At 34.6% G+C, this 13,533-nt stretch overlaps 1 protein-coding gene across 6 annotated transcripts in view; it reads left to right on the forward strand.

The window, feature by feature from the left end:
* The window catches only part of LOC150108172 (uncharacterized), a 318,721-nt gene that overhangs the window by 69,447 nt on the left and 235,741 nt on the right, over window positions 1-13,533 (forward strand). For 5 of the 6 annotated variants that reach the window (XM_090390632.1, XM_090390635.1, XM_090390631.1 and 2 more), the window contains exon 15: window positions 1,408-1,533. The exons of the other annotated variant lie outside the window; for it this stretch is intronic. In XM_090390632.1, coding sequence (XP_090246758.1) covers window positions 1,408-1,533 — 126 coding nt within the window. The remainder of the gene's footprint in view (window positions 1-1,407; window positions 1,534-13,533) is intronic. 6 annotated transcript variants of the gene reach the window in all.

Raw genomic sequence — 13,533 nt, forward strand, 5'->3', positions numbered from 1 at the left:
TTTAGAAACGTTATAATTTCAATATATTTTAGCTGAAAAAATTAATGAGTATTTTATGTCCTTTACTTTATGTAGTATTGTGTGGCCAAATGAAAAAAATGCACTATAAAAATGTTTTATAGTATATCTTCGACACTTGTGAACCGAAGACTGAAGAACGCTCATCTCCAGTTGTCTGATTCACTTCGTCCAACTTCGTAATAAATGATTCACTTCTCTGGTTGAAAAGATCTCACCCTGCAATTTTTTTTTACACTCTTCCCCTTAACACCTAAAATTTCTTTAATTTGATTATAAAACCATGTGCCATTGATACGTGTGTCATCAGGTAGCTTATTATAAAAGATCCATCTAAATTTTAGTTGCTCACGAATCGCAGACACAAATTTGCGTACCACAAAGTAAAGTCAGCAATTTTTTTTTGTTGTTTTAATAGAATGGGACGGACACGAACGGCACAAAGTTTCCAAGTGGGTGAACAACTGCATGGTTAGTTAAGTAATTATCAACAATTTGGTTTGGAAAATATCTACATTAAAAATATTGACATTCTTTTGTAGAAACCTGATCTTTAAATATGGGATTCAGAAAATGGAAAATTATAGACAATTAAAAATATTTAAATAAACGAATGAAAAAGAGAATTCAATAAATAGCCAGTCATGACTTCAAAAGATATGTTTAACTCGAAGTATAAATTTGGATCTGTGCGAAGATGGGGAGGGGGATTAAAATGAATTAGAAATATTTAATCTATCTGCAATAATTAAGTTCTTGGAATGTTGAATGTAACGATTTTTGTGCTTATGCAAACTATTTCTGAAAATCTCTACCATCGAAGAAGTATCAGAAAAGAAATTAAACTGCTTTTTATCATTAGATATTTAAATAAAGAAAAAATCTCTTAATTCTTTACAATGCGTCAGTGTCTTTTAATGTTGTGCTGTATTTTACGCTATAAAAAGTTCATTTTTATAAATATTAAAAGTATCCATATCTTATTATTTCAATAGATTTATGATAATCCAGCATCCATTCGGCTGAACATAAAACAAATTTCATTGTGGTTAGCATAAGAAACATGAAATAGTTCTGGTAGAGCTAAGACTGAAATTTTAAATTGTAGTTGCAAGAGCATCCTTTAAAATATTTTAAGTTCGGCTTATCTGTATAAGTAGAACATTTCGGTAATAATGATTTTTAAATTTCAATGTCAAAAGAAAAGCTCTTTCATATTCAGTTTAATTTTTCAGTGCTAGACATTGGTCATTGGCAAGAGGAATAACAGTCATATTCGCAGTTTAAAATTTGTATAAAAAAAAAGGCTAGTCTAGGCTATAGTGCTGTTAATATCAGCAGTTTATAAACAGTACTATCATGATTAGCATCCGAAAATTCTTCTCATAGGCCCACGTCACCAACGTCGACGGCAACATCCCCGCGAAACCGAGACTCCAGGGAACTGGTACACTGCCCCACTCCAGGATGTGACGGGATGGGCCACATATCCGGAAACTACGCCACTCACAGGAGGTAAGGGACAGAAAGAGCAAATATTTAAAACTCACTAAATACACTCTTCAGTGCAATATCTTACACTTAACCGTTAGCTTGTACAGTGTGATTTATTAAAATCAGTTTTAGTTGTTAATTTTAACGATTTGCAGCATGTAATCATATTTTCTAAGTTTTTTTTTTTTTTGGTTCAGTGTATTTTTTTTAACTGTTTGTATTTTATATTTTATTTCTGAATGTTCTTTCATTTCCAAGGCTTTAACCTATTATATACTATTATTTTTTATTATAATATTTATTGCATGATTTAAAACATTTAATTTTCAAGCATGACCTGACTAGACTTTCCCCAATTCACTTATAAAGCCTTTTTTATGAAAGGCATAATACGTAGGACACTTGTTTGTAATATTCTCTGACTCCCGAAACATGTTTGTTAAACAAGCAAATTAACAAAAATTATTTCTGTTTTTATCTGTTCCCTGCGCCATTCCTAACATCTAATAAAGAGCTCTTGAATGCACTGCCTGAACCTTTTTATCCTCGTTTTGAAATGAGAATGCCTTCCGTCCTCTTCGGGTTTCTCTTGATATAGCTGAATCACAGAGAGTTTTAATTTGCTTTAACTTGCTGCAATCAATCACAGAGAGTTTTAATTTGCTTTAACTTGCTGCAATCAGAGAGCAAAACAAATATTTATCATGCGAAGGTAATTTATAAATATGCCGTACATACCACATACATTAGTGAGGTGCAATTTTTTTTTGCTTGTTTGTATGCGTGTTATCTGTTTTTAAAATCCCATCTAACATCTCACTGACATTGGTTAGGTAACTGACGAATTTTTGACGAGTGTCTCTACTCTACAAAAAGGATGTGCGTTCGAATCCCGTTGTGATATGGATGTTTGGGAACAGGTGGCGAGTAACTTTCGCCACTCTGCTTTGTTGAAGGCCTGAAAATGGTTTGAAAGAATTTTACTGTTTGGATTGAAGAATTATCTTAACACCAGAATTCCGAATATCCTAACTTTTTGCTTTTTGCTAATATAAATTTTTAATATATATATATATTAAAAATTGGGCAGCTGCAAAAGGCTGCTTTGTTCGGCACAGCTTTCATTTTCAGAAAGTATTTCCACAACTCATAGGCCCTTGGGTAGGGCTCGAATTAGTGGAATATAACCAGCCTTTTCTTAAGACTGAGGAAGCAAATCAAGCTTTGATGAATATTATATATATATATATATATATATATATATATAATGAATAAATGAATAAAATTCCAGTAGAAAGATCTTCTGCAGTTCAGTCGGGACAATGCCCTTGGTAAGAAAGATGGAGATTTATTCCCGTACATTTTACAAAACTTTAGCAAGTCTCATACACTAGTTGGTGGATCGTTCACATCAGTGGACATAATAGATAGTACCTGTATAAGACAGCACGAGTGAAGCGGGTTAATATGCGTGTCAAAATTCAGTTTATACGCCTGTCTCACTAACTTTTGGGTCAAAGATGAAAGAAGAACATTCCATTAAAAGCAATCTCTATAAAAAAAAAGGTTGTATGATGTTTACTATGAGATTCAAGTAACGTGTAAAAAAATAAAATTAAGTTACATTAAATTAACCTTACAGCAATGGTATCCGGCCTCTTCGGGCATCGGAACCAGATTTCAAGTGAAAAGTGGTCGGAAGCCATGTCAGCCAATTTCCAAAACAGAGAGAACAAATGTGACTATATTTGAAGGAAACCTTGAATGGAAAAAATAGGCGAAAAAATGAAAAACCTTCTTTCATTCAGTACTACTGTTGTGTTACATAAGTATACACTGGTATCCAAAACCTAAAGACAAACACTTTTTCTAAAGATTACAACCGCAAATTCAGACGAATCAGCTTGTGGCAATTATAACTGACGATTTCTAGTAGAAAACAGGTACACACACACACAAATTTTTGAATCACGCGCAGAGTCACGTGGTGGCACTCAACAGGATAAAAGGCAAAAGACTGCGCTAAGCGAATTGTGTTTGAAGGAAGTCCTTTTCGTGAAAAAATAAAGATGCAAACTGTAATGTCTCGAAGAGATCATCTAGAATTCTAGATGATTTCACGCGGGGAAGAATTATTGGAAAGCTTGAGGAAGGCTGCAGAATTAGTGATATTGCCAGAGTTAAGAATCTCAACTAGAGTTCTATACAGGCTCTGGGCAGAGTTTCCAACCAATGGAATGTGTTCCACACGTTTGCAAAGAGGTCGCCCTCACTCTACAGCATGAAGACAGATTTTTGGTTATAACAGCAAAATGTAATCGACACACCAAGGCATGTCAGCTTGCAAATCGGCTCCCATTCAAGCATACGCCGATATCTCGACAAACTGTGACAAGATGTCTGAGACATGTAGGCCTATAGTCTGTGTCCCTTTATCTACGGCTCATCGTACAGCACATTTCTGGTGGTGCTCTATCCATAAAAATTGGACAAGACACCAATGGGCTAATGTACTCTTTACATGTGAGAGTCGTTTTAGCCTTTCCTCCGATTCTAGACATCACTTGATCTGGAGTGAAAGTAGTGCTGCTTACCATCGCGAGAATGTACGTGAAAGGGATAGATAAGGCGGTGCTGGGATCATGGTGTGGGCAGGCATGCTTAATGGATGCATAAGTGCTGAAAAAAAGGGATTATGACTGGTGAACGATATTGCAACGAAGTTCCTCAACGTTATGTTCTGTAGGCGAAGAATTCATTTTTATGGATGACAATGACACACCACATCGTGCACGAGCAGTGGAGATACTTCTGGGAATAGATGATATTAATCGAATATTAATATCATCGAGTTATTAATCGAGTGGCCAGCACGCTCCTCAGATTTCTACCCCACAGAACACATTTGGGATGCAATAGGGAGACGCTTTGCTGCTCGAAATTCTCCTCCAGAAAACAAACAAGGTTGTATCCTTGCTTTGAAGGAGGAATGGGCCAGTTTGCCTCGAGAACTCCAGATTCAGTACTAAGCATGATACGACGTTGTGAGAGCTGCATCGCAGTTCGGGTTGGACATATTCCATACTGAAATGTCTCTTCGCATAGTTTTCTGTAAGCACTGTACATTAATTCCTAAAAGTTACAAATTTCCTTAGGAAATTTGTAACTTTTGCAAACAATGTATTGCAATTTAATTTGTACGAAATTTATAACACATTTATGTCTACATTTGACTGTAGTCGCAAAAATATTTTCATATAAAGGTAAAAATGTAGTTCGTCCTTAGCTTGTAGACATCAGCGTACATATACACATATATTGATTATATGTTTGGGATTGTTGAATTAAAACTGGGATTCTGAAGATAAAGTGAAGATGATTATCTCGTATCCTATTTCTGTATAATTTGTTCAATGCTATCCGAGCGAAAGAAAGTTTGCCATAACTGTTTATTCATCATTAGATAGAAATTAGATTTAAAATAGAAGTAACAATTTGGCGACGCACAGCGTTCAAATTTTCGTACTTTTGCTGTCAAAAATTTTAACCGAGTCAGCTGAGTTAAATTTTGGTGGCATACAAAGATTATACTAGCAAATACGAAAGTAAATGCAAATAAGTTCGGATTAAAATCAAATGACAGATAATTTGGGAATGTCCCGTGTTGGGTCGCTACAGCAGGATTTGCGGATTATCCTCCCTTTAATCAATCACAGTATTGTTTAACATACGGTTGGTTTACAACCTTTCAATAAGTTGGATAAACATAAAAATTAAGTAAATAAAAAAAAATAAAAACAGCCTGACTCAAAGTGCCACCTACTACAAATATTAACGCCATTTTATGGCGTTAATATTTGTAGTAAGTGGCACTTACCCGGGGGGGAAAGGGGACCCCTCCAAAAAAAAAGAAAAAGGAAAAAACACTAGAAAATTTTCCAAAAATCTTTTCCTAATTAAAATTCATTTTTTATTTATGTTATGTTGTGTCTTCTGTTTCTATATGAATTAGCGGTCACATAAGGTTGGAATACCCTATAGCTCTCAGGAATCACGGCCGCTGTGAACCCAAGGCGAACGAAGTAGTGTTCTGGCGGACCGGGCGCTACTTCGTTTGCCCTAGCCGGGCCAGAGGAGATCACAGTTATCATGTGTTGGCGATCACTGCAGATGCTCAGTCATAGGTCGTATGCAATGTGTAATGTGTATTCTCAAATCGTCTACTCAACTCGACCCCAACCAAGATTAAATCTTGAGCGCTCGGCACCCTCCCCCCCCCCAAGATTAAATCCTGAGTGCGCCACTGCATTGAGTTCAAACTTTTCTAAAAATTAGTAGATAGCTGGTGTTGCTGCTGACACGATGAGAGTTGACAAGAATGCACAGACAGTTGCCTCTATTTCGTATTCTTACTCAAAATTAGGATTATATGCAGAGAGAAATTAATATTTTTGCGACGGAAAAAGCTTAGGTTTCTTCCTGGAGACAGAAAACTTATTTATCTCTACCAAAGATTGACTAACTCTGGAAAACGACCCGAAGAAATGTCTAGAAAAAGGTCTAATCGGTGACTAGAATCAAATCTTAAACTTACTGCCAATTTATCCCTGTGAAAGCCATCTCGAAGCCACTCAGGCAAATTAGATTGTTATATAAATATTAATTTTACTGAAGAATTTTAAAATATTTCAGACGATGATAATATCAATGCTTCAATCGACAATAATTATTTTTATTCTTTTTAACTGAGTAAATTAAATTTATTAATTCGGCAAAATTTAACAAAAATGCATTAGATGAAATGAATAAACTCATAAACTTCACCAACCAAAGGCATTTGCACACAACTACACCTGACCATTAAGAGTAGTTATTTGTCGAAAATACTAAAGGGTGTACACCAGGATAAAAAAATTCTGTTTCCCTTTGTAAAAGAAAAAAAAATGTTCTGAAGAGGTTTATTTTTTCAAAATGATTGCAGAGGCAAGCCACGAACGAGAATTATTTCATTTAAATATGTATACTCTCTAATGTCCTTTAATGGTAAAACAATAGAAGTAGGTAACACATTTTAGCCTTACCTTTTTGGAAATCGTAGGATTTCATCTTTAATTATTGCTGCAGTTGAAAGACGATGTTCGTAACTAGTATTTATTCATATATGTTCGTGAATATTCTGTGGATGTTTTTTTTAGTTGCTGGGTTAAAAAAATAGGGTCTCTTCCCGGAGGAGGATCTTAGCTGTATTAAAGATGGACTAACTCTTGAATCTGTTGAGGGGGGGGGGGAGATAGATATGATAGTTCCCTAGTCACAGCCTGGAGTAGAACCATAAGTCTTCCTACAGATCTATTCATGAATTTACCTTGGGGTTATATAAATTGTTTTTTTTTTACTTGAATAAATAAAACAGATATTGGCATATGAAATTAAATAAAATACTTCGAGATGAGAACCAGAGATTTTCAATATTTCAAAAAGTTTAAATAAGTTCCATCGTATGCAAAAATTGTGATTTTTTTTTTACCTTCTAAGGATCACTGGTCTCCCTTCTAATTTCTGAGAATGTATTCTGTATCCTGTTTTTTAACCTATTTCATGAGGCCGTAAATAAACAAGTCTATTTAGAAGAGCACAAGGATCACATCCTTCAGCAAGATAAATCTACATAGCATCCTATCAGCAGCAGACACATAATGAAGTTAAAAAAAAAAGCTATAGTCTTTAGTAGTAGTAAATTCAAATACCAAGAACTTGAGGATCCTATATATATAGCCCTACATCATGGACCAAACTATAAATAGCAATAACTGCTTTCCCCTTCCAAAGTTATGGAAAGTTGTGGTTATATATAAGACCACCAGTATTCTCCTGTTAATTATATGACTGATTCATTCTTGTTAACTAATTTGGTATTAATGCTAAGAACAATTAATATCTTTTATAAGTTACTTGTTGTAAATTAATAACACTGGGCTAAAATAGGTTTTTTTTTTCCATTCAACGAAAATGCGTTTTGAATGAAATCGAATGAACTGAGTTCACAAAATTGGATTAGAAAACTTATTAGATTAGAAAACATTTCACAGAAATTGAAAGTACGATTTTTTGAAATTGAAACTTGATTTATCCTCCTGCTTCCTTCAAACATCCTTTAACCATTTCCCCATGAACTACTAACATCTTTCGGCTGAAGATGAGTTAGCCTATCTGACATGGAGGTAGAAGATTTTTTCTCATGAAAACTCGAGTTTTTCGTCCCTCACGTAATTTACAGGCATAATACACTGGCCTCATAGCCTTAGTTGCTTCGACCTTTAAATTAAAAATAAATAAACCAACAAATATTCTTCCCAGGCAGTTTCTCACCTCACCGCTCAAGCAATCCTCCTGAGTTTGTCGTAATTACTAGCTCTGTAATTCCTCCAAGTACAGTATATCCTTCTTAACTGAAATTTTCACCCGTTTAACCACCTTCCACTTTAAAACCACATGAATGCTCACTAACTTTAATATGTTTATAAACAAATTCTCTGATGTAATCATAACATCTCCGGCGGTCTTATCCCTCTGGTACCGTCCATCACACGCTGCCACGGACATATAGCGATACATGACTGTGGATCACTAAATGACTTTACATCTTCAAATATGTTCCAGGAATTTTAGAATATTACTTTGTAAAAATCATATTTGCATGCGACTGTTACATGTGCTTGTAGCGTGGATTTGTACGATCAGGGTTGTGTTATGTGATTTTTTTAAGCGATTGCATTACTCCAGTAATATTACTACAAAATATCAGGGTTAAATTATTCTACATCTTCTGGAAGCATATCACATCCTATTTCAAAAGATGCCAATGCAATCCTCCTCCTCCTCATATCCCTTTTTTAAACACGTTTAATCTTTTACTTTGCTGTAAATCAATCTGAGTTGCGCAATTAAATGTAATTCGAACGATAATAGACAACCTGGATGTCTGTATATCTGGATTAACTTCCAAAAACAACTTTTGACGTATAGGTTCTATGGTTGATATTAAATTGCAGTAGTATAGTGCATGCTTCGATCTTAATGACTATCTAGATATTTCTGTCAAACAGTACTACAAATTTTAAAGCACTAATTTAAGCCTTTTATTCATGCCATGTCACCGAAACATATTAGTTCATTGAGGATTGTATACTTCTGAGTTATCCTCTAGGACAGTTTTGCAAACTGTGAGATGCATCGCAAGGGCTTCGAAGAGAGAAAAAAGAATCTGTAAAGTGGGTACACTAATAATGTACAAATAACTTAACATAATTTGCAACAGTATGTGTGACCCTATAAATCCAGAACATCGCAATGTGAGAAACTTTAAGCATAAAGAAGAAAAAAAGGCCAAATAATTATTAATATATATGTAATTTACCTTACGTAAATGACAAATATTTGTAATATTAGTTATGTTATTCAAAATAAAGGGTGGCCATAAATTAACTTTCCTTCTTTGGAGGTATCTGTAGCTAAAACTAATACACGGAATGAGACCACATTTTATATTGAGACTTTCGGAGGCATGGAGAGATGAATTCCACAAAAAAAAAAAGAAAAAAAAAAGATTTAGTACCAAAAGTCGCCGATAGGGGAAATTTTGGCGCTGGCGGAGCCGAAATCAGTCAAATATTTGCAGTAAACGCAGTTAAAAAGGATTATGCAAATTTTACTGTGCGTACGTGACAGCGGCGCCACCAATTCCACTTAAAAAGGGATTGGGAACGTTCAGGGAGTTATTCGAATGACTGACGAATTGTGCTCATTATGCGTCCTACCTTGCCTCAGCGTGCTTTACTTGTTAAGTTGTTTTACCTTAAACAGTGCAATGCCGTAGCGGCCCTTCGGGAATTTAGAAGGCTTCATAACCTGCGTACAGGTCCTATGTCAGATGTAGCACTGAGAACTATGATTAAGAAGTTTGAAGAAACTGGATCACTAGGAGTTAGACCTGGCAGAAGACGGAAAGCAGTGCAAGAAGAGACAGTAACAGGCGTTGCTACTGCGGTGTTCGACGACACAGGGACCAGTACTGGTCCAAACGCTCGTGCCATAGCTCGCAAACTTGATATGCTTATGGTACAGTCTGGAAAATCTTACGGAAAATGCTTCAATTCTATCCGTATAAGTTCAGTCGTGTGCAAGCACTAACTACCTCAGATTATGATAAGCGCATGACCTTCGCGCTAACGTTTCTTGCCCGAATAGAGATCGACAATGAATGGCCTTGGAGAATATTTTGGGGTGATGAGGCTCATTTTTATCTGAATGGGTCGGTCAACACTCACAACTCCAGAATTTCGGCTTGTTTTCTGCTCCGCCAGCGCCAAAATTTCCCCTATCGGCGACTTTTGGTACTAAATCTTTTTTTTTTTGTTGCAGAAATCATCTCCCCATGCTTTCAAAAGGCTCAATATAAAATTTGGTCTCATTCCGTTTATTGGTTTTAGCTACAGATGCCTCCAAAGAGGGAAAGTTATTTTATGACCACCCTGTATTTAGGCGTGTAAATATTAATTTGCTTTATATATCTTGAGTAATTAATTGTCAAAGTTTCAAGTTATTAATATATTTTAAATAAATGTAGTTATCACAAAGAATATTTTAAAACATTTATTATTAGGAAAGAAAAGAAAACGCAATAATGTTTCTAAGATTTGTTGGAGTTGCAATGAAATGTTCCTAAGGTACTGCAACATAAAGTTTGGAAATCGGCACTCTGAGATATTCAGCATAAATTGTAGTAACAATGCGTGAGAAGTTCAGTTTTGTACTTTGCTCTCTGACATTCTGAAATGGGTTCTTTTTTGTAAAATTTTCTCTATGATTTGATTATAAACTTAAACATCTACACCAGTGCTTCTTAACCTTTTCGAGTCACATAACACTTTTGATTATAAGAAAAATTTGGGGAACACCAAAAGCATTAGGGTCATAAAACTAACAATAAAAATATGCATGAACTTGCCTTTTATAAAAATGGAACTTATTTTAATGCGATACTTGAGCTTGTCAGCTTTTGCAGATTTCAGCAATATCAGGTCTAATATGTGATATAGCTACCATTATCTCTTTGTCTATATTAGTAAGTCTTTCACGCTTTTTAGTTTTTATATTGGTTAATATTGAGAAACCGAGCTCACACAAATATGATGTTGAAGACTATAATAAAATTTTCACTGCCCTTGTGGAGAGAGTTGGGTATTCGGCTAGGACAAAAATCCAAAATTCCTCAAGAGTTATTTCAGAGAATTTCATTTTTAGAGTATGATCCTTTGACAAGGTAACTAATTGTTCTTCTTCTTGTAATGAAAATTCACAACTCGATGTATTAACTGTGCCAAATGGATTTCGTATTCAAGTAGGAATTGTGTGTATTTAAGTAAAGAAAGTAACTTGAAATCTTTTCTTCCAATATCGTTAAATGTTCTGTTATAACGGAAATAATTCCCTCGACATTTTATTATGAATCGAAGGAAACATATCCACTGTATTTTTTTTTTTCTGATATGCGGTTTTTCCAAAAAGATACTTTTATTCTGAAAAGTTGACAATTTGTCAGTGAATTTTCATTTTTCCCTTGGATACTTGTATTAACGCTATTTAAGTAATTAAAAATATCGGCTAAATATGCTATTTTAGCACCAAATATTATTTTGAAGACATTTTGCAAAAGCATCTGTACCTTCCTTTTGAAAAAGGCCAATAATTCATTCTTAAGTTCTAAAATTCGGAATAGCACTTTACCCCTGGATGGCCATCTTATTTCAGTGTGCAAAAGCAAAGATTCGTACTTGACTTCCATAGATATGCAACGTTTTTTTAAAAAGGCGTGCTTTTAAAGGTCTTGACTTGATGTAATTTACCATATTTGCAACTTGATCCAGTACAGGTTTTAATATTGCTGGTAATGTTTTTGAAACTAGGGATTCTCTGTGCAAAAAAACAGTACGTAGATATAATATTTGGCTTTATTTTCTTTGCAAGAGTAGCAAATCCTTTTATGGAGCCTACCATTGATGGAGCACCGTCCGTACAAATTCCTACACACAGCTCCAATGAAATTTAAAAATTTTCTAAATATGACGTAATAGAGTCAAAAATATCTTGTCCTGTTGTACGTTCTGTAAGTTCTCTGCAGCATAGAAATTGATTCACTATTTCGTTTTCATTAATGAAACGAACGAATCCTAGTATATGAACTTTACCGCTAATGTCAGTGGACTCGTTAATATGTAAAGCAAATGTTGTTTGTAGAGTTTATTTGGTAACTCTTTTCTCTGTATCATCTGACATTTCTTTAATTTTATTTTCTATTGTATTGTCCGAATGAGGACTTTTCATAATTTCCATTTTTGCTTCGTCGCCAAACATAATGTTTACTATTTTACATGCTGGTAAAATAAGAGACTGCTATAGTATGTGGTTTTAATTTTACAGCAATTAATTCAGCCACCTTATATGATGCAAGTTGTGCCTTATCGGAAATTTTAACAGTCTTTTCAAAATATTTTACTTGTTTAACGTGCATGTTCAACAATCTCTTGAAATAATCTTTAGTTTTTGAAGCAAGATTGGCGTGCTTCGTATTAAAGTGTCATGTAACATCGTTCATCGGCGGAACATAAGTGTTCCTGGGAACACCGGTTAAGAACCACTGATCTACAGAAACATAAGACAGAAAATTTAGGGATTATCGCCTTTCAAGATATTTAAAAGTTTTCATGTAGTTATTATAACAACAAATACACATTTTTTAAAACTACTTCAGCAAAACAATTAGATACAGGTACAAAAGACAGCAAACATAAAAGAAAGAACTAGTGAAGCATGTGATATGGCATTCATTGCACCATGTTACGTATGGTGTTCTTATACTATTTTATATTTGTTCCAATAATATGTAAACTTCTTTTTAGTCACTGTTAGTGCGTTCATTATATTTTCAAGCAATGGGACCACTCACTAAACGAAAAATCTGCACATTACTCACATATTAACTTTCAAGGATAACCCTTGTTCTTTTACTTAATATCTTGTATTGAAGTCTCCCTCTATTGTATGTGTACTGAAAAATCCCTTCAATTATGTCTCTATCATATCCTTCCTTTTCCAGCCATTAGCCAAACTCTGCACAGTATACACACGCGAACGCACACACACACACGCGCGCACGCACACGCACAAAGATGATAATCTTAGTTATTCGACACTACACGTTTCCACTTTTGTTTATCTGATGTCAGGTGGCTAGGCCATGCTCAATTGGTCCAGATGTGTATAAGATCTTGATTCAAATCAAGCCATTACATTAGCCAAACATATACAGAAGAACAAAGGAACAATAGCTTCTTTAATGCTACTCGTCAATGTCCCGTTCGATAGAGCAGTTATCACTGCACTCTCTTTACCACCTTTGAAGTATGTTCTCTGAACTTCCATTCCTTATCCTACATTCACACTTAGATCTCTAGTTGCTTCGGTATGTTGAAGCACAGTTCCAACAGTCTGTAATTTCTTGTGTCCAAACTGCAAATTCTTAATTTGACAAACATTATACGTACCTACATCCATTCTCCTCTGCCCAATGTACTAACCTATTCAATTGCAAATTTATTTATTAAATCGAAATTAATATTAATTTTATATTGTATAATTTATATTAATTAATAATATTATTACATTTATAAATATAATAACATTAACATCGAATTTTCGAGTTAGCTTCTATAGCCCAGTTGATATCAGTGATATACCTTTTGAATGGAAAGATTTGGCTCGAATCATGTTTAAGAGAAGCAAGGAACTCTTATGTTTTTTCAACTAAAGTTGAATCAGCTAGTCTTATAATGAAGTGGGAACATTTTTCGTGAACATGCAAACCATCCGGAGAATGTATGTCTCTTGAAAACAGCAGAACATGTAAATAGGATTAACCTTACTATAATACCATTACATTTAAATTATGTTAGCATGTTGGGT

Source organism: Typopeltis vanoorti, chromosome 3 (genome assembly GCF_054136105.1).
Source record: "Typopeltis vanoorti isolate ZY-2024b chromosome 3, IOZ_Tvanoo_1.0, whole genome shotgun sequence".
Taxonomy (NCBI): domain Eukaryota; kingdom Metazoa; phylum Arthropoda; class Arachnida; order Uropygi; family Thelyphonidae; genus Typopeltis; species Typopeltis vanoorti.